Genomic DNA, 21003 nt, shown 5'->3' with positions numbered 1-21003 from the left:
GAATGGGAAGACCTGCAGGCTGCAGCATGCATCAGAGTGTAGGAGAGCTGAGTGTCACTGCTGTGTCATTTCATTTCCTAGGGAATTCCTGGGAAAATCTGAACATGAGCATCATCACTGAAGACTGGCTGCTTGGCAGCACAGAGATTTTCCTTTCTTTTTCCTCTCTCTCCTTTTCTTCCCCTCTCCCTGTGGGTCAGTCTGCCATTCTTCCATCCCTGACACTAGAGGTGGTCAGGGATTCCCACTCCGGTCCTGATGTGTACCCTTGGCCACTCCAGCTCCTGGCATCAGCGTCTGTGATGGTAGAAGAAAGAAGTTGTTGGCTTCTTTTTTGACATGGGTGGAGGGGTGACAACAGCCCAGGAGCCAGTACGAAACTGCTAAAAATGTAAGCACAACAAAGCCTGGCCACTCCAGCGTGGTACCACTGAGGACAGACATTCCTAGGACACATATGTCATGACCAAGGGTGTTTCTTTCACTTTTAAACACTGCTGCTGTTTTTGAATCATGTAGAGACTCATTTGTAGGCAAACGGCTGTTGTCATGTCTCCATACCAGTTGTCTTGCTTGAGTTTGAAGTGTTCTCTTTCTAAGAAATACATGTTTTGCCTTTACTTTTTGCTAAGTGGCTGTAATTACAAATACACGGAAGATCCAGGTGGTGAGAGAGATTTTTATTTAGCTCTTCAGTCAGTGTGTTGCAAGTGTTGAGCTAATTGCACACATTTGGAAATAAAATTTTTTTTTTGTTCTTCCTATTTAATGGAAAAGTTTACTGCCCTTTTATATTTTCTGTACCCTTTGTCTTTTGAACATCATTTCTGCTCCATCCCTGCTACCCTCTGTGGAGCTCCTCCCCTTCTTCACATGCACTTCCTGTTAGGACTGAAGTGACTTATGTAGATAACTTGCAGACTTGGGAGTTTAAGCCGGAAAGTGTGAGATTACTTTTTTGCTTGATCTCCCCCTGCCACGAACAGCATGGGCTGAGGATGTGGGAATGGATGTCTTCCATTCTCCCTGTACACACCCAGACAGTCATGTGCTTCCTTTGGGCCAGAAGGGCAGGTTGTTTTTCCCTCGACTACCTTTTAACTCCTTAGGTCAGGTTTTCCTGTTCCTGCTGGCTGCATTGTTCCCCTGTAGTTAAAAGCAGGCAGTGGTATACAGTTCTTGATGCACAAATAAGTCTGGGGTGTCCCTCTCCATCTCTCCCTCCACTTCCCTTCTGTGCTCGGGGCATCCCAGGCATTTCCAATAGCACTTCTCAGTCCATCTCACAGCCATGGTCCAAGCACGTTTTCCAGGAGGCAGAAGTGGGAATGAGCCTCTCTCATGGGGAGAGGTTCTGGGAATGTCCTTGCCTTGCTTGGGGCTAGAAGAGGGGCTGGTTTATGCCACTGACAAGCTCTGCACTGAGAGGGTCATATGCTGACTCTGGTGTCTGGTTGGGGACCTGGCCCTTGCCCCCTGTCAGTCTATATAGACCAATACCAGGTGCTGTAGGTTTAGTCACTAGAGCTCAGAGTGAATTGTGCTGCCCGAAGGGTCTGTTCAGGGGTGTACAGCATAGTATAAACTGCTCAGCATGCATCCAAGTTATATCTGCAGGCTCATACTAGTTGCAAAGCAGACAGTAGCTTGTTCTTGTACTGAGATTCTTCTACCATAGTGTGGTTGTCCCTGAGGTTTCTGACCCATGATACTCATAAGCTAACTGTGCCACTTAAATTATGTTTGACGCACTCGTATTTATTGCACTGACAGAAGAGAAACACTTATTTGGCTCTGGAGAGTGATGTGCACATTCCAGCTAATGCTGCTGCCGGCAGCTGGCTTGGGGCAAAACACAGCCTGAGCTGGAGGCTGGCTGGCTGCCTTCTGTGTGACAGAGCTGAGGGCCCAGCACGTGAACTGCTGGTGTTGGTGATCCCAACACTGCCATTCCTGGTAGTAGGCCAGTGATATGCTTGGAAATTTAAACTGAAATGTTTATCTAAAAGTGGTGTAGTTTTAATAAAGGCATTGACTGCAGATCACTTCAGCTTCAGCTGTTTTACCTGGCAGTTTTGGGGACTTTTTCTCCATTTGGGTAGGAGGGTGTGTGGCAGGGCTTCAGTACGGTTGTGCATGGGAGATGAGCTCGGGGCTGGGACTGGGCAAGTCTTTGTGGCTGCTGCCAGCTCTGGGCTAGTGGCTCTGCTGGAGTCCAGTGGGTCTGTGCCTGTAGTCTGGCTGCAGCTGAGGGTCTGCTTCCCCACTGGGGATGGGGGAAATGGGAGCTGCCCGTGGGATTTCTAGCATAGAAGCCCTGTGTGCCATTTGGAGGGCAAACCCAGCACTGTAACCCCCCACCCCAGTGCATATAGTCAACATGCCAGGGCTGCAGGTTTTGTCCCTAGTTAGCCCAGTGAAGCCTCTGGTACCAGCTCCCTCCTGTCCACCCCCTGCACTGGCAAGACTGACCTCTCTGCTGTGTGCATGTTGCCCCCATAATGGTGCCAGCACCCCAGCACCATACCAGCTGCAGCGGACCACATCCCATGAAGCCACAGCTGGTGAAGGCCAGCTTGTTGCAACCTGAACCCACAGGTGTTGAGTAGTCACAAGTCAGCCTGAAGTCAAACCAGCGAGTGTTCTGGTTGTTTTAATGAGTTGGTGTCACATACGGGAGTACTGGTGCACTACACAGCACTAGGGGTGTTAAACTCTGACCCCAGGACTGGGAGGGACACATGGAGCAGCATGACCCAGCTGTGGAGGGATGCAAGAGACATGATCCATGTTCACCCCCAGCTGTGCCTGGAGAGCCAAGGGCCTGCTTGGGGCCTACGGGCCCAGCAGAGTCAGCCACCCAGCTGGCAGTGGCAGGTACAACCCTCTCTATGCAGACATGGGGGCTAAAAATCCCTGGAGTGGCTTGGTTACTGGGCTTCTAGTTTAACAAAGAGGTGTGGGAGGAAGCTATGGCAAGCTCTGTGGCAAGGAAGTTGCTGATCCTAGGCCCTCTCTCCTTCTTGCACGTGGCATTTGACATTGGTGCCTGCACTGGGACCAGCTGCTTTACAGCCAGCCCCAGCTTCTCTAGGTGTTATGGGGAAGGGGGTGACCAGAGGGGCCTCTCTGTCCCCTAGCTTTGGGGATGGCAAACCCACAGGAGGAGGATGCAAGACACTCTGTTGGCTAAACCTGCTTCTGGGGCAGGGTCAGGGAGGCCAGGCCAGGCTGCATGCAGGGGGAAAGGGGAGGAGTTAGTTGGAAAGCCCTTGTTAAGCATGGAACATGGCTGTGGAAGACTTATCTGTGGTCATCTCACTAAAAGCATTATGTAGCACATGCAGGCTGGATATATGGGTACAAACACAGGGTCCTTTCTCCTTTCCCCCAGCTCCTGTTCCTCAGTCAGGGCTCCTCCTCAGAGCATCATTCTAACCCCCCTGAGGGAAGGGCCTTGTTTCGGCAGAGCTGAGCACATCTGACTGGTGGTGATTTAACTGCAGGTGAGGTCTCCTGAGCTGGGAGCCCATCCCTCCTTCCTTCCCTCTGTGCTTGCATCAATCCCGGGGGAGGTTGGGTGGGGGGATTTTTGTGGCAGATGGTTCCACACCCCAGATCTCCTGGGCATACTCCATGATGGTCCTGTCACTGGAGAACTTGCCTGAGCATGCAATGTTCCTGATGACTTTCTTAGTCCACTCCCGGGGGTTCTGGGAAGAGGAGAAGCAGTGTCAACAGCCAGTCCCTCACCTGGCTCTGTCCCGGCTTGCAGCCTTGCAGGGCACTGGCTGTGCACTCTTGGCTGGTTTAAAGATTGTGGTGTGGGGCTGCTGAAGCAGCAAAACCTGCCTCACCCTGCCCCATACCCACCGGTGTCTCTAAGAAGGGCTCCACAGGCGCACACTAACCCCGGCTCCCCCCAGTCTCCCTGCTCGTCCCTCCCCCTCGGTAGTGGGCAGCTCTTACCATGAACAGCTGGTCCACTTGCCCTTGGCATTTAATGTAGGCCTCGTAGTCGGCAAACACCTTAAACCTGAAACCCAAAGCAGAGTAAGGCTGGGGTTTGCTTGCTCTAGGGTCCCTGCCTGGCAGGACCCCAGACATCTTCCTGCAGGCAGGCAGGGCTTGGGCCCTGCACTGGGGGACCCAGGCCAGCTGGGAACGAGGCCTGGGCAGGCCAAGAGCAGCCCACCAAAGGGGATGTTTGCCAGGACTCACCTGTCGTGGTACATGAGCATGTTCACAACGTCCCTGAAGCAACCAGGGTCTCGAGGGGAGAAAAAACCACTGCTGATCTGGTCGATAGCCTGTCGCAGCTCAGGCAGGCGCTCGTAGTACTCCTGTGCATTATACCTGTGCCCGGCAAAGACAGGCTCTAGGGACTGATCCTCTTCCCTGGGGGCCAGCACCCGGAGAGCAGGATCTGACATGTCTGGGGCAGGGAGGTCAGGCAAGGATGTTGTGTGGCTCCTAAGTGAGGGGCCTTGTTCTTGGGGCTGTGGCCATCAGAGCACCCTGATATGGCTCTGAGACCAGTCGCAGTGCCTGAAACACTTTGTGCCCAGGCTCACATCCCATCCACATCCACTGGGCTCCTGGGCCACACCCCTGATGGACCACCCACTGACCAGCCCAGGGCGGAGGCGGCCTCCAGCCGCAAACTTTTTCCTGCTCCAGAGCTACCCAGGGAGGAGGGTGTCCTTCCCAGAGATCACGGCTCTCCCTGCATCCCTCTCTGACAAGCCCTGGCACACATTGGGCTCTCCCCAGCACCCACCCTTGGCGATCCAGGGCCTCCACGTCCTCCACCCGCATGCCAAAGATGAAGAGGTTTTCTTCATCTGCTTCCTCAGCCATCTCCACATTGGCCCCATCCATGGTACCAATGGTGAGGGCCCCGTTCACCATGAACTTCATGTTGCCAGTACCCGAGGCCTCTGTGCCGGCTGTGGAGATCTGCTGGGAGAGATCCGCTGCTGGGATCACTGCCAGGTGCAAGAGAGATCGGAGTTAATCCTTGGCACACTGCAGCTCCCCCTGACCTGGGCCCAAGACAGCAAAACAACCCTGGGCATCTGCTAGTGGCCCAAACAGCACAGCTCTGGGGTCAGAGCCAAGCTCAGCCCTGCCACGACCCCATGCAGCTGCTGTCACTCCTGCATGAAGCTGGCTTCCCACCCTGTGTGGAGCCCTCAGGCACTTCCTAAGGGACAGCCAGGTGACCTGCCATGACAGCCTCTCAGGCTAGCCAGTTTCTGGACTCAGCTGGGACATGCCCAGCTCCTGGTGTGTGCTTACACGAGACCAGACGTACCCTTCTCAGCCAAGGATACCCGGTAGTTCTCCAGGAAGATGACCTTGAGCCTGTCCCCCACATAGGGATCGTTGTTGATGACCTCACCGATGGACGTGATGAGTTTTATGATCATCTTGGCCATGTGGTAGCCAGGGGCTGCCTGAAGAAAAGCACCCCAGAAAGGGTGAAGACTTTTAAGGAAGGCAGAGCACGACAGGTGCCAGTGTGGGTCCTCACCATGGGGAAAGTCTGGGCCTCATCTCTACTGTTCACACGGATCAGCAAAAACACCCTACTGGGAGAAGTCCTGAGCCACTGGGAAAGAGTGATGGGGCCTTGTTCAGTCTGATTAGTCCATGAATGTGTTTCCTAAAGAGCCCGCCAGCATGCTGTAGGTTAGCCCTAATCCTAACCCTACCCCTAACCCCAACCCTAACCTTAACCCTAATCCCCTAACCCTAGCCACCTAACCCTAACCCCTAAACCCTACCCTAACCCCCTAACGGCCCTAACCCATAACCCCTAACCCCTAAGGAGGGGGACAGCACCTTCCCCACATCCCCACTGAGCCATGCATGCACCGAGTCTGGAATGCACATTACCTTTCCTCCGATCATAATTGTCCTGGGCACAAAGGGTTTGGACGGATCACTTCTGATGCCTGAAAGAGCAGGGCATAACACAACCGAAGTGAAAATAAACTAGACTAGAGTTTATTGCGCGCATCAGAGGTGGGCTGGGATCCCAGCCCATGTCACATGGACCCAGCAAACTTGCAGGACCCTGAAGCCCAACTAGACATCTGCTGGAGCTGTGCTGGGTGAAAATGGGCTGCAAAGCCCTCGGAGAACTACTCAAGCCAGCACCGTGCAAAGCTCTAATGACTTGCCTCCCTTCGGGAATGGGCAGGGGCCCGAAGCATACCCTGGGGAGTGGGGTGTTAACTTGTACCAGGTCAGTTCTAACAAACACCTGCAGTCCAAGTGCAGGGGGTACCTGGGCCCCGGGCTGTGAGCTTTTCCTCAAGAGCTCTGTATGACCCTTCCAACACTCTGTCTTCCCTCCTGGAGAGAAAGCCCCTCATGCCAAAAGGGCAGAGCTCAGCTCAGGAGTCCTTGGCCACCAGCTGGCATACTTTTACATGGGAGCCCTGGCAGTGAGAGGTGGGGGGGACACCCCCTGCCTACCAGCCCAAGCAGGACTTACGGTTGTAGAGGGTGATAGCATGCAGGCAGTTCAGCAGCTGCCGCTTGTACTCATGGATTCGCTTGACCTGAACATCAAACATGGATGAAGGGTTGATCTTGACCTTGTACTGCTCCTCCAAGTAGGCTGCGAACTTCAGTTTGTTCTCCTGGCAAGAAAATCTGATCAGGAATAGGCATGGGTTCCCGGGCCTTGTGTCAGAAGTGAGTATTCGCTGCTGGGATGTTCCTGGGAGCATGGTGCCTTTAGCCTTCTCCCCCCCACCCCACCTCCAGTGCACATTACCTGTTTGACTTTTGCCACATCCCTGATAAAAGTTTCGTTATTGATGAAATCCAGTAGCTTCTTCAGCTGGCTCAGATCTGTGATAAAGCCTTCCCCGATTTTCTATAAGAATAAACCAAGAGAGGGATGTCCCACCCGTGAGACACCTCACCCAATCCACAACGGCACTTCCCCAACAGAGATGCCACGGTCCTGTTGGGAACTGGGACAGGCCCTCTGGCCAGGAAAAGGGGCACAGTTTCTTATCGTAAAGTTACTTCTCTGTGTCATCAGGGAGCCCAAGGTACAGGGGAAACAGAGCACTTGCAAAAACCCAAACAAGTCCCTGTCTTTCAAGGAGCTTTAGAGGGAGGATGTGTGCATGTGTACCAAGGCCCCCTGGCAGCTGAAGCAGCTGATGGGCAGGACATAAAGATACATGCAATTGCAGGATGTTACTCAGCTACGGCATGTTGCGGTGTGAAGCAAAAACCTGTGCTAAAGGGCCTGGTAAACGAGACAGAACTGGGGCTGGAGCTACAAGGAAGCTCCTTTGTGCCTGTGAAGCTGAATGCTTTTGCAGACACCCTTTCACACACCATGGCACTGTCTGACAGATTGTGTGTAGCCACTGCGGGGCAGGGCACCAGATCCAAATTTCTGCAACTTTTTCGACCAACTCTTCATCGCCAACTTTAAAGCCCAGCCAATCTCATACCTCCACGTGCAACAGGCGTGCTCCTCCCAGGCTGTCCTCACTCACACCCGCCAGGCGTTTGCCTTAGGTCTGATCAGACCACACGAAGACGTGATCAGACGCAAACAGATCACACTCAGCCCCTCACTTCAGATGTTTGCAACTCACCTCAGCAATAATGTCGGCCAGTCCTGGGTTGCACAGCAGGAGCCAGCGCCTCGGCGTGATCCCATTTGTCTTGTTCTGAAACTTCTCCGGCTCCAGCTCATAGAAATCCTTGAACCTGGAACACCAGGGAGTTCTGAACCACCCACCAGCACGCAGACTTTCAGCTGGGCCCCCGCTGTACGTGCTCCTGACTGAGGACAGCCTCTGCGGATCTCCCCATAACAAGTGTGAACTCTCTGTGCCACCTCTCACCCCCTTCCTCAGCTGCAATGCTCCCAAGGGAGATGAGTTAGACCTCGCATGCACGTGAATGGGACAGTCTCCCCAGCCCGTCATGCCCAGCAGGGCAACCGAAGAAGACCTTGGTGTGATCGCTCCCTGGGCTTACAGGCAAAGCCCAGTGAGTGGGAGGTCGCGTGCCTCAGGTGTCCCCCAACTCACACTGAGTTCTTCACAATGTCAGAGTGGATACGGGCCACGCCGTTGACCGCGTGGGAGCCAATCACACAGAGGTGTGCCATGTTAATACGTTTGCAGTCTCCCTCCTCGATCACCGACATCCTCCGGAGACGGTCAATGTCCCCCGGGTAGAGAGCTGCCACCCGCTGCAGGCAGGCAGAAAGAGGGACATTAGCGTCCCAGCCACAGGACCTGGGAACATTCCCATCCTAAAGGCAGCCAGATCAAGCCCCCCAGAGTACCCACAGCCTGTGACCAGCCTGGTCCCTTACATCCAGATGCATTTGGTTGAGGGCATAAATGATCTCTAGGTGACGTGGCAGCAGCTTTTCAAACATGGAGACTGGCCAGCGCTCCAGGGCTTCAGGCAGCACGGTGTGGTTGGTGTAGGCACAGGTCCGTTTCGTGATTTCCCAGGCCTGCGTTACAGACAGCAAGTTAATGTGTGCGTGCCCAGGCCAGGAGGGGAAAGAAAACCCTGTGTGAGGACAGGACAGCAGCTCTTTCCCCTGGAAGGTTTGGCATGGCCCTTCCAGCTCTGCTTACCTTGTCCCAATCCACTTTCTCCACATCCACCAGGATCCGCATAAGCTCTGGGATGGACAGGGCAGGGTGGGTGTCATTTAGCTGAATAGCCACCTGCAACACAGACTTGCTCGGCTCAGATCTGGCAGTGACAGGACTGTGACAGTGTCCCACATGCACAGGGTTGGGGTGAGGGTCAGCCCCAAGCCACTTCTCATGGCACACACCTCAGAAACAGACAGCTCCCAGGAACGGAGCTATTCAACCTTTGCAAGTTTTGCTCCACATTACAAATTTTTTCCTGGGAAAACAGGCCCAGAGATCATGTTTTCCAACAAAAATTGCCAGGGTCTTTGTATACGTGACCCTACTTGGTCCTGAGCATCCTGCTCTCCCTCATGATAGGTAGGTCTGGCTGAAATGCCCCCAGACCCTCTCTGCCCACAAACTCACCTTGTCTGGGAAGGTTTCAAAGCATGTTCTCACAGGGTCTCGACAGCCAAATCTGGAGGACTTAAAGCGCCGGATGATGTCTTGAAGGGTAGCAGCCACCACAAAGTACTCCTGTTTCAGCCGCAGCTCCTTGCCTTCAAAGAACTGCAAGTGGGGGTCCACAGCCATTAGTGCTGCAGCTGCCATTCCCAGTTGGCAGCCAAACCCCTGGAGATGCTCCTGTCCACTCCGATGGGCTTCCCAACAGGCCTCACGGGTTCAGCACCTCATCAGGGCAAATGTGGATGCTTCTCATCCTGCCTCTGACGAGTCAGCAGCTGTAGGGACTGACAAGGGGCTCGGCATCCCAAACAGCTGCCTCCAGAGAGCAACAGAACCTGCCACATCCATGCTATTCCTACAGAGCAAGCGCAGCTCCCTCCCTCACTGCAAGACCCTCTGCAGGGTTTTTGGACCAAGGATTTTGGACTCCCTGCAATAGCCAGGAGTCTCTGGACACACTTAGCTGCCTTCCATGCACACTACACTTCATGCTGGTCTATTTTAAAACACCAGCAGGAATGAGAGGGTGGGGGTAAAGTGCAGGAGATGAGCTCTTCCAGCACAGGATCTAATCCATGACTAGATAGTGAGGGGTCTTCCCTTTTGGAGCTGGTGCCCAGTGAGTGCATGGCCTGGGACAGTCCCTGCAGTGAGAAATCCTGTGAACTGGGGATGGAAATGAGTTTCCCCTCATGACAACTTACTTTGCAAAGGGTAGCCATGTAAATTGGCAACTGCCTTGAATTTGAAGGAGTAATATGTCTTCCCTTCCTTGCAGCAGGGAACAGAGCAGCTATACAGTATGGGCCAGACTCTCAGCTGCCATCAGTCAGCAGAGACTCTCTGGAATCAGCAGAGCTGTGTCTGTTCACTGAGAATTACGGGGCCAACCTATTGTATTAAAAATCCTCAAACCAGAACAATAAACATCAGGTGGCCATGACCTTCCAGTGCTTGCAAACAAGGTGATACAACTACAGGGAGAAAGGTCCTGAGCAGCAGGGAAGAGAGGCAAGAGAGTCACTCACATTGTCATTTGGGTACAGGACTCGGGATATGTTTTCTGCCAGGTTTCTGTCCAACACTGCCTCGATGTAGTCACCCACGTTGACTGCAGCAAGAGAGAAATACACACAGCACTGCAGCAGCTGTAGAGATTCAGGCAGGTCCTTGACACTGCACTCTTCCCTTTTCTCTCATAAAGAGATTTGTAACAGGAACATTCAGGCTGGTATTAATGAAATATGAATGAGAATGTACACGTGTGAAAGGCACCAGAGAGACAGGAGGAGATGGGATAAGAGAAAGGCACTTCTCCATGCAGATTCTCAAGACACACGTATCAGGAAGGACAGACAGAAACTGAAGACAGATAGCAGCCAGAGAAGGCAAAAAAAGGAAGTGAGTGACCAGCCATCTTGCTTAAGGACTAAGGAGAAAGGGGGCAGGGCAAAGAAGCACAAAGACTGTAATCACACTCAACTCCTAAAGGGTACAAAAGGCTCATCTGAAACCCAGCTTGCAGCTGCCAATCAAGAATTGAGGAGACATTATGGAGACTCAAGAGCCATCACCCCTTGCCCCACACAAGTTCTGGCAGGGCTGCTTGGACACAGACATCTCTGTGCTTGCCAATATGGAAGAATAAAATCAGTCTAGTCTAAAACCTTCCCCTTCTCTAACAGCCTAGCACTATTTGGTCTGTTAGTTGCCCTGTATCTGCTCTCCAGTGCTACAATTAGAGCCTCAAAAATGCACTAGAGAGGCCACATGTAGACCCAAAGGAAACCAACAGTAAGGTGGGCTGTGCTGCTCTCTTCCTTCAGCACTAAGGGATGCTGCTGCACAGAAATGACCCTCCGTGGCATGTGTGGGTTTGCAGCTCATTTGGTGATGTGGGGAACGCAGTGGCAGGTTGTCTACCACTTGGGGAAGGCATAGGCAGGTTTTGAGAGCATAAGCATGACAGGGATGGAAGGAGGATGGATGGGTGTCCTGGTGCACGAGGGCTCTGAAAGGGGTTGGAGGTAGCGTGATCCGCGGCTGCGCACACAGCACTGTGCTTTGGAAGTAGCCAGGAGATACAGATGAAGCAGAGCAGATGGGGGGTGCTGTGCCAGGTGCTATGCACACAGGAACAACCATGTCCCAGCCCGGCCAGAAGAGAGGCAGTGAAGGGATGGCACTTACACTCTTGGAGGTTGAAGTCATTGGGCGCTTTCGCAGACCACAGCCTCATGGTGTTTACAGTGTTGTTCTTGTATCCTGGCACTGGCGTGTCGTAAGGCATAGCAAGGACAACCTGCAAAAGGACAGTATTCCCCTCTGATTAGCAGCACAGTGGCCTCAAAGAAGGTGGGAAAGTAGATGAAAGCTCTGCAGGAAGAATCCAGAGGACACAGACAACTCTGGGCTGTGGAAAGAATCTCACCCCACTAAAACACATCTGCTGAACTTCACAGGCTTCCCTGCTCTCATGGGCACTGCCAGCACCCACCAGCAAAGCGTTAATAGGAGAAGCAGAGCTGTTTGGAGTTTTACTGACAAACCGGAGCTACAGGCCCATCAATGAAACGCAAAAGAGTTGCAAGCAACCTGCTGACCTTCCTATACCAACTGGCATACCTATTAGTTCTTCACCAGAGTACTGCAAGCATCTTCAGCTGGTCACTGCGATTCTGTCTGTGCTGGGGTAGGGCCAGGGCATCTGGGACTTTTGTGTTTTCATCTGGGATAAACTCCACAGCCTGAATCCTGCCTGTTAGCCTTCTGCAGCCTGCCAGGACCAAACCCTGCCACCACAGCACCATTCCCACAGCAATTCACCCAATTTTCAAGGGTTGCTGAATCTGCCTGGGTAAACCCACTGCGATCTCCAGCACCCGAACTGAACATGAGTGTGAAACTATTAGTGTAGTCTATGGATGATGCTTAAGCATCAGGATGCTGCACACGTGGCTACAGGGATTAACACTGCTCCCAGCTCAGATTACACTAGCCAGGCAAGGCATGGTTGTGTTTCCAATCATGTGTGCTCTAGCTCACTGCTATGCCAACATCTGCGTGCCTCCAGACCTGCTAAGCAGCAAGGCAAGGCACCCCAACCTCAGCCTGCAGCAAAGAGGGCTTATGCCAGCAGAGCTGAACGATGCTTGCAGAACAAGGCCCTGATCCTGCAGCATGGAGCCTGGGCCACCTCTCTGACACTGGCAAAAGGAGCCAGCATCCTCCTGAACAAGTCAGTGTGTAGTGGCATGACAGCCCAGCAGCCAGGGGCTGTCCCCAAGCAAAGATGTGAGAGGCAGCAGAGAACTGATGGTGCTGTGCTCATAGGGCAGGGAAAACCCAGGCAGATCAGCACGTTGGCCCTGAACAGCCTCTTCGTGCTGGCATCAGCAACACCTCCTGTCTGGGGAGAATCAGCAAGAGCTCAGGCTCTCAAAGCTGCTATTATCAGCTCCGAACATGGAAGCAGGCAGAAAGCCTGCCCTGCCTGAGCCACGGGACTGGGGCACACATCACATGGACTGAGCGATGCTATATTTGGAGACTACGTCTTTGGTGTTTTTGAGCCTTTCCAACTTGTTACCTTAATGGCACTATCTGAAAATTCACCTCCTTGTAGGAAGCAGTGTTTCCACTGCACTGCTTGGGATCCCTGAAACCCTGGACTACCACTGGGGTCAGAAGAGGAGCACACAGAAAGACAATGGCACTCGGTCCCCAAGTGGATGTGTGCTTCCCCAGAGAGCTCTGGCATGGTGCCTGCATGCTGTTCACGGGGCTGTGGTGTTGAACCCCTGCACTGTGTGTGTCCTGGGGATGACCTAGGTCACTGCACAGCCTTCAACAAACAGGGTCCCTGGAAAAGGACCTGGTTTATTTCTCCTCTGAGTGGGCCCAGGTGACCCTGCAACTGAGCTTCAGCTCTTAGCGCTGAAGAGAATGGCTTGGTTTTATGACTGTGTGCACCTCGGATGGACAGAGCTCACTCATCAGGCTGAGAGACCCTTGAACATCATGGGAACAAGGCTATGTCCCTGAATCCCAGAGAAATTCATAGTCCTTCCTTCCTCCATCCTGGGCAGTGCTTAGACAGAAGCTGAAACATCTTCAATCCTGTTAATAAATCTGTGCCTCTTTAAAGCTTGCCTTCCTCAGCTGTAAGACTGGAATGCAGAAGCCTGTGCTCAGAGCAGGCACATGCTCCTGGAGCACACCATTACTTCCCCAACTATGGGAGGCTGAAGCAGCATTTGCTCTCCACAATGCCACAAAACAAGGCCTCCAGGCAGACTGGAGACTTGAAACCATTCCTCCAGCCTCCCCTGACAGCACTCTACCCATCAGGCTGGTCTGGGAAAGAGGAACTTGCTCTGATCATGGGAGTTAAACACCCATGGGATTGCTCTATGGCCACCCCACAAGATGAATCTCCACCCACAGCAGCAGTGCCAGCACCATGGCAAAACCACTGGGATTGAGTGAGCAGTAGTCAGGAGCAGTGTGGAAGGAGCCTAGCGCATCTGCCAGGGATACAGTCCTCCTCCAACATAAATTCATGCAAGATTGTGGGGCTTCACACTGGAGATCAGTAGAGAAGGAGGCCCCAGCTGATCTCAAGTTACAGCTGTACCCCTTTTTCCTCAAATCCTGCTGCAGCTGTAGCCAATAAAGTCACCTTTGTAACTGCAAGGGTAGCAGAGAGAGTTTTGACAGACGGGGGGGAGAAGCAAAATCTGACCACCTCAGGCAGCCCAGGGACAGACTCTCCCCTTCCACACCACCCTGGCCCGTCCTCCTCAGCCCAGCACTGAGGGAGATGTTGCTACCTGGGTGTCAATCCACTTCACGCCTTCAGGGGTGTGATCCACTCGGCCGTAGAAGTGCACAGGGAGCATGTACTCTGGGCGAGCTTTCTCCCAGGGATTGCCATAGCGTAGCCAGTCATCGGCCTCCTCCACCTGCAAGAGGCAAACGGGGTTCAAGCAATGGCTTGTGTCTCCAAGCGAAGGCTAAACTAGGCTCTCCAAAAGGAGGCCAGTTTAAAAACAAAGCTTTGGTAAGCTGGCTTTAAAAATGGATATGCAGAGGCCTCTAGAGGACAGCTGGGCTTTTCAAAGCATGGATGACTACATCCCCGCTGGTATAAATAAATCAGCCTCGATGGGCTTTGCAGAGCTGTACAGGTTTAAACCATCCAAACTGCACAGACTGCTGCACTCAGTCTGTCTTGAGGCCTTTACATCCAGATTGACCATGATAGTGGGATATGTGTGGGGTGTGGTTCCCTAGAAGCCCATTGGTGCTGTTCCTGGCCACAAACCATCCCCTGTAACCCAGAACCCAGGTCTCACTAACCACTCTGACCTCTGCCAGAGAGGATTTCTTCTCTCTGCTCATAACAGCACCATGGGAGTGAAGTGAATTCAGCAGAGCCACCAAGGCTGACGTGCACCACAAACCAGAGGGGCTGAGGCACTTGGAGAGATGCTCTTGTGCCTTGCAGGCATTTCTCTGCCAGATGCAGAGCAGGTCTCAGCCACAGCCCTGCATTGCCACCACCCCTGTTCTTTTTTAAGTAACATTAAGCCAATTACAGTGGATGCTTTTCTTCCTTGTTTTCACCATTTATAGGGCCTAGCATTGCAGCTTCTCTGTGGGGAACCTTCAGAGTTCCAACCTTCAAACCTCTTATCCTCCCTGACTTATGGAGAGCTATTTTAAGGGGAAGAAAGGTCCTTTATGCTCAAAAGCAAGGCAAGTCTCCTAATGGAAACCATTTCCAGACATACACTAGGGCAAACTCCTAGCCTATTTTCACTTGCAAAATATTATGATCATTAACATTACAGGGGAGTCCCTGTTCGAGCCCCCACTGCCAGTCTCCCAGGGAACCTGCAGGAGCAGCAGCACCCCAGGCACTTGCATGTGTCCATCATGTTCAAATTCATCCTCCACCACACCCCTTCATGAGATGTTCAGCCACATCTCCATCCTCAGCCTGACTCCTCGCCAGGCTGGATGGGACTCTCGGGTTGTTGCTGCTGTGCCGTGGAGCCCTGGACAGGGAGACCTCTTGTCCCAGTCATGCCCTGTGGGCTCAGCTCCAGCACCATCTTGCTGGGTTGGTGACTGGTGTGGATGAGTTTGCATGTGTCCCTGGGTCAGCACCTGTCACACGCTCCCCACCCCCCCCCCATCACTTCTCTTTGCTCAGGCGGTCAGACTCTAGAGTCAGCACAAGCAGTAGGATGTGACAGCCCGTTTGGCACCAGGTGATGGGCTCAAATGCCCAGTTTATGAACAGCTCAAGGCACTGAAGTGCCATTTGCGTGGCTGGGCCTTGTCCACAGGCAGAGGTGGCCACTGCAGCATGAAAACAGAAGCAGAAAGGGTGACTTGAATTTGCTGATGTACCTGCCAGCCGTCGACAATCTTCTGATTGAAGATACCAAACTCATAGCGGATGCCGTAACCATATGCCGCCAACCCCAGCGTGGCCATGGAGTCCAGGAAGCAAGCTGGAAGAACAGAGCATGGTCATGCCGCAAGGAACCTCACCCTCGCTCACTGTACCTGCTATGGTGTGCTGTGCACGGGGGTGAGCAGCTGCCACAAATAATACTGCTGGAAACTCTGAGGAAATCCACGTGCAGAAGGGACAGCCTGCAGCAGGACCCCATGCATGTCCTGCTGAGCCACGACAAACACCCCAAAGTTGTTGGTGACAAGGACAGGTCACCAAAAACCCAAACCCAGCCTTGTTGCCTCTTCTAAACTTGCCCGAGGTGCCCACACTTTGATCTAAGCCTGCCTGCCCCGTAAAGCAGGGCTTCTAACCCTGACTCACTGCTCCACCAGCTACTTCACTATTATTGCTTTCAAATCAAACCCTTCCAGCTCTCAGTCCACGGCAGCTCTGGTAAAGATCAGCCCCGGCATTTCCTCTGCATTGGAGAGCTCTCATCTCCAGCATTCCCGTGGGACAGGCAGACTAAAATAGCAGCCAACAGTCTGCCTACGACAGAGCTGCTTGGGTGCCTCTGAAAAGTGAGAGATTTCACAGGGAGGTGAGGAGAAAGGCTCCAGACAGCCTTTTTCAGCCGCAACCCCACCTGCTGTGCTGCAGACTACACAACTACATCGCCTGGATGCTCTCACTGGGGAGAGGGCTCATTCCTGGTCAGCCAGGAGCAGGCAGAAGAGTACCACGCTGCTGAAGGCCTGTGGGGCAAATGCGGGCTGAGGTCTGTATGCTGTCCCATGCGGTGCTGGTGGCGAGGGCATGACAGCCTCCAGCCAGGCCACCCTCGGTCCCCATACCCTCCACGCAAGGAGGGTGCTCCTTTCTCCCTGTATTACCTGCCAGGCGGCCCAGGCCTCCGTTTCCCAGCCCAGCATCTTCTTCGATTTCTTCCAGCTCCTCCAAGTCCAAACCCAGCTATTGGGGAAAGAGCCACAGCAGAACATGTCACCACCTGAAGCCCACACCCTGAGGCTGCTCTCTGAGGAGGGCAAACACAGATCCCAAAACAACCCACACTATGGGAAATTAAACCCATGGGGGTCTCCGCATGCCCCCACCCTCCCCTCCCCACAAAGCATCTCACCAGCCTCTGGTCCCTGTGCAACCCAATTAATTGGAAAACAATTTAGCCCATCATCAAACGTCGCTTTCCCATGAACTAGGTTTCCTTAGAGACCTCAAACAAAACACTCGTCTCCTGGCAGGCCCTCATGCCAGGAGGCCCTTCCAACTCGCCGTTGGAGACAGGCTGGCAAACGGCCAAGTCAGCATGCAAGGGGCCACCAAGTCCTGCCCGGGTATGCACGCTGCCCCTCTGCTCGTGCCCGCCCAGTCCTTGAGGAAGGGCATGACTATGCTGGCAGCTGGTTACTGCAGCATTCGCCATTACGCTCCGTGCCTTCCTGCATCCTGCCACCAAGCTCCTTGGCTGGAGTCTGTGGCTGGAAGTGGTTGTCTCCTCTGCTGCATCTCTTGGGCGATTTGTTTTCCAGTCCAGGGGCTGCTGCCAGATGAAGGCTAAGCGTGCCAGCAGCAAGGACTCTTGAGGAGTTAAGAGATGTTGCCTCTTGGAGGGCAGCAGTATCTCACCTCGGTGCCAGGAGTGACTGCGGGGAGTCAGGCCAACACCATGGCTGCTCCCTGAACCGCTCTCCCAGCACTTCAGTGGTCTGCAACCACAGCTGGGAAAACCTCATGCACAGTGTGATGGGGTCACAAAAACCAAGGCGAATTCTCTCAGAAACAGACCCATGCTGGGTATGAGACCTCCCATCCCAGCTGGCCACTGGCCACAATGAGCTCCACATGTCAGAGGCTACAGTGAGAGAAGCCTCTGCTTGCATGTCAGGCCAAATCAACATGTGGAAAATGCCTTGCAAAGGGACCTGAAAATCCTCCCTGAAAAAATCCAGCCTGCCCTCTGAGGCCCGATACCTCACCTCAGAGAGGAAATGTGTCAGGTCCCTCCCTGGAAATCCCTTCCCATCCCATGGCAGGGAAAATACTTGCCAGGATGTTTCATCAGCAATCATAGCACCTCATTTTGAGAGACAGTGACAGAGCCCAAATTCTGCTAGAAAGTGTAACATGGATCAATCCAGTGGGGCAGGGGGGAAGAGGAGGGAGGAAATAAAGCTTCTGGGTAAGAAAGCCCCAAAATTCACACTCTGTCAAAAAGGTCACTGTCCTGCTGCAGAGGTGGCTGCAAGCCTAAGTAAACATGGCCTCGTGTTTGTGATTGCCTTGGTGATACTCAGCTGTGTTTTTTCTAGTGTGAACTCATCTGATGACATTTGAATTCAAGCAAACAATTTCCCCCCTTTCTTCCTTCCCAGTGATTCACTTTCATCTGGCAGTGCTGCTTCGGTGCCTTGAGTACCTGCATGTATGAACTGTAATTTGGTGTTTTCATGTTCCAGTTTCCCCTTCTGGCCCAGCCTTCCCCATCAGACTACATCTCCTGTGATGAGCCATCGTCTCTCCTAGTAATGAAAAGCTATTTGCAGCCTGGGACTCCCTCGTCTTTTGGGATACTGGGTGTTGCTTTCTGGATACTCTTCTGGGTTTTCCCAGCCACTACAGGAAAACAGTGGTTTGAGAAAACCATACTCCAGCTCCCGAGGAACCCCAGGGTCCTGCCATGGTCTTCTCTAGGAGATGAAAACACTTAACAGAGAGCCAAGCCTCGCCTCGTTTAGTCAAAATAACACATCCTTAGGGGGAAGCCCTGAGAAATAAAGATACCCAGCCCTCCACATGGAAAAGTTTGTCCAGTTCCTCAGGGGGACCCCAGTACCCCCAAGACATCACCTGGTAAATGGCTTCATCACAAGCATTCTGCAGGCCCAGGTTCACCATGGTGTTCTGCAGAGTGCGGCCCATATAGAACTCCAAGGACAGGTAGTAAATGCGCTGGGGAGGCAAAGCAAGACACTTACACACAGCACGGCACTTCGCTTTCAAAGTCACTTAAAATTAAGAGCAGACCAAAGTTCTTTCCAGAGCAGAGATGTCTTCCCAAACCGGCTCTTGGCGCCTGCTCCTGAACACCACACACCGCAGTTTGTTTGTCAGAAGGATCTTGCGCAGGATGCTAGCCAACCCTCCGCCGCGCGCCTCCCTGCCAACAGCCTTCTATAGAAAAATCTCGTTGCCTGTTAAGTGTTTCCCTAATTAACTTAGGGCAAGAATTATCTAGGGTGCTGAATGGTATATTTATACACCGTCAAACTCAGCTGCGGTGATGCTTACGCTGGGTTTTTAAAGTTTTCTCATGCTTTTAAAGTTTTCCCATGCTGAGGCGACGCTGATCCAGAGCCTGCTGAAAGCTGGAGGTGAGCCCCCCACCCTGTACGCAGGCTGGGCTCTGAGCCAGGCCCCTTCCTGCTAGCAATTTTCCAGAGCTCCTATCACACAGGTCCTCCTGTTCTCCCCATACCGAGTTTCACGCACACATTTCACCCTGTTGAACAAAAAATAAACTGTCCCATGTGTGGCAGGATTCCTGGCACAACCGTGCAAGACAGGCTGCTCTGCGGTGACCTTCCAAGTTTCAGAGGAGCTGTGCCTGTGCCACGAATACTAATGAAAGCCTGTTTGTAGGATGAGAAGCAGGCTGTGCAAACTTTTGCCCTTACTCAGATTTATTGCTATAGATATTTTTATAAATAAACTTGAATTTTTAACAGAGCAATAGCCTGACTTTAAATTGTGCTTTCCCTTGAATCTCTTTCCTTCATAGCCGGGATCTTTCTCTGCTAAGCAGTAGGATCACCTGCTCTGCCACCTCTGCTGGGAGTCTGAGAGGGTCCATCTGTTCCTTGGGGACTGAAAACATCGCACAGTTGTATGAACACTCTGCTCCTTTCAGTTTCCCGCAACGACGTGTTTCCAGTGAAAATCTAAGTGCAGGGGACAGTAAGTAAACCCACTCCAAGCTCCTTTTAGCCTTTATGGGATCTGTACAATCCTTTCTGTTAGTGCAGCAATAAGGATCAGAGCGCATTCATATGATTAAGGATAAAAGGGAGAGCTCCACACACCAGCGTAACTCCCAGGGCACGTGCAGCCATACAGCGTGAAAGTGCAGTTTGTTTCTTGTGTCAAGGCAATATTCATAACCCCAAGAAAAGAGCTGACTCGGGGAGGCAGCTGCCTGCACACCGCAGAGGTATGTGCCTTTTCTAGTACACACCTGCCCTCTGGGGCTCTCCAGTTAAGTGCTGGATCAGATCTTAATTGGAAAGGATAAGACTGAATAATGTCCTGCAGCCCCCAACACCTCCAGCATCACTGTCCTGACTTGACAAGCAGGGAGGAGAAGAGGGAGCAGGCTGAGTCCCCGGGGAACCACCAGCTCCCTGGGGTTTGGTGACCTGGGAGAGCTTGCCTGTTTTGCACAAGGCAAGAAAGTCCTCTCCAAACTCAAAGCTGAGCTGCCTGCAGGCTCTGCAGGAGCAAAGCCAGGACACGGCTGTGCTGAGGCATGTGCCAAGATACGGAGGTGACGATGCCCACAGGGGACATGGCCGTGGTGAGGCATGCAGCGAAGCTGGCAGCAGCAAGGCCTGTGTGAGGACACAGAGGGATCACCGGGGATGTGGCGGCGACACGACACAGGGGCTCACCGTCGTGGGGATGCCTGAGGGGTGACATGGCTGCAGCACGGCTCATCGGGACAGGGCTGCACAGGTGCTTGTGGGGACACAGCCCATGTGGGGACATGGCAAGATGTGTGCAAGGGGCATGGCTGGGGCAAGGCCCACGGGGACACAGCCACGGCGAGGTGTGCGAGGGTCACGGCACGGTGCACACAAGGTACACGGCCATGGCGATGCCCCCGGGGACGCAGCCGCAGCAAGGGTGCGTGCAAGGGACGCGGCCGCGGGGAAAAAGCTGCGGCGAGGCGCACGAGGGACACGGCCGTGGGGATGCCCGCTGGCGAGGCTGGCAGGGAAGGCGCATCTGCCGGTGGCCCCGTCCCCATCCCCATGCCCCCGGGGCCCGGCTTCCCCCCCGCGGTGGGGCCGGCGGGGCTCACCTTGGGGTCCCGCTCGTAGTAGTGCTGCTGGGTGCGGATCCAGCGCCCCACCAGGTGGTCGCGCACCGTGTGGGCCAGAGCGAAGTAGTAGTCGCGGGGGGTGGCGACGTTGCGGTCCTTGACGAGGGTGAAGTGGAGGTGGCGGTTGAAGCTCTTGCGCACCTCCGCCACGTCCCCCAGCCCCGCGATGCCCCGCACGCTGATCTGCTTCCGCCGCTCCCCATCGCTCAGCGGCGCCGCCATCCCGCCGCCGCCCGGCCCCGCCGCTGGCTCCTGCCTCTGCCGCAGCTGCGCCCGCCGCGCCTGCGCCTCCACCGCCC

At 53.6% G+C, this 21003-nt stretch overlaps 2 protein-coding genes across 2 annotated transcripts in view; one reads left to right on the top strand and one right to left on the bottom strand.

The window, feature by feature from the left end:
• The window catches only part of ABHD12 (abhydrolase domain containing 12, lysophospholipase), a 46476-nt gene extending 44431 nt beyond the window's left edge, over nucleotides 1-2045 (top strand). The window contains exon 13 of the mRNA XM_074817460.1: nucleotides 82-2045. Within this exon, the coding sequence (XP_074673561.1) occupies nucleotides 82-121 (40 nt within the window). The 3' untranslated portion in view covers nucleotides 122-2045. The remainder of the gene's footprint in view (nucleotides 1-81) is intronic.
• Nucleotides 2046-2637: 592 nt separating this feature from the next.
• Nucleotides 2638-20987, bottom strand: PYGB (glycogen phosphorylase B). Its single transcript, XM_074817459.1, has 20 exons — nucleotides 20684-20987; nucleotides 18454-18555; nucleotides 16479-16557; nucleotides 15534-15637; nucleotides 13946-14077; nucleotides 11304-11415; nucleotides 10142-10224; nucleotides 9072-9215; nucleotides 8640-8732; nucleotides 8366-8512; nucleotides 8076-8239; nucleotides 7635-7749; nucleotides 6791-6892; nucleotides 6506-6653; nucleotides 5902-5960; nucleotides 5318-5459; nucleotides 4781-4988; nucleotides 4222-4356; nucleotides 3970-4036; nucleotides 2638-3713 (listed from the first exon to the last, which is right to left on the bottom strand). The coding sequence occupies exons 1-20, from the start codon at nucleotides 20924-20926 to the stop codon at nucleotides 3561-3563; spliced, it is 2532 nt and encodes an 843-aa protein (XP_074673560.1). The 5' UTR covers nucleotides 20927-20987; the 3' UTR covers nucleotides 2638-3560.
• Between the last annotated feature and the right edge of the window lie 16 nt (nucleotides 20988-21003).

This window comes from Strix aluco, chromosome 3 (assembly GCF_031877795.1).
Source record: "Strix aluco isolate bStrAlu1 chromosome 3, bStrAlu1.hap1, whole genome shotgun sequence".
In the NCBI taxonomy this organism is placed as follows: Eukaryota; Metazoa; Chordata; class Aves; order Strigiformes; family Strigidae; genus Strix; species Strix aluco.
This window is presented reverse-complemented; position numbering and strand designations above follow the sequence as displayed.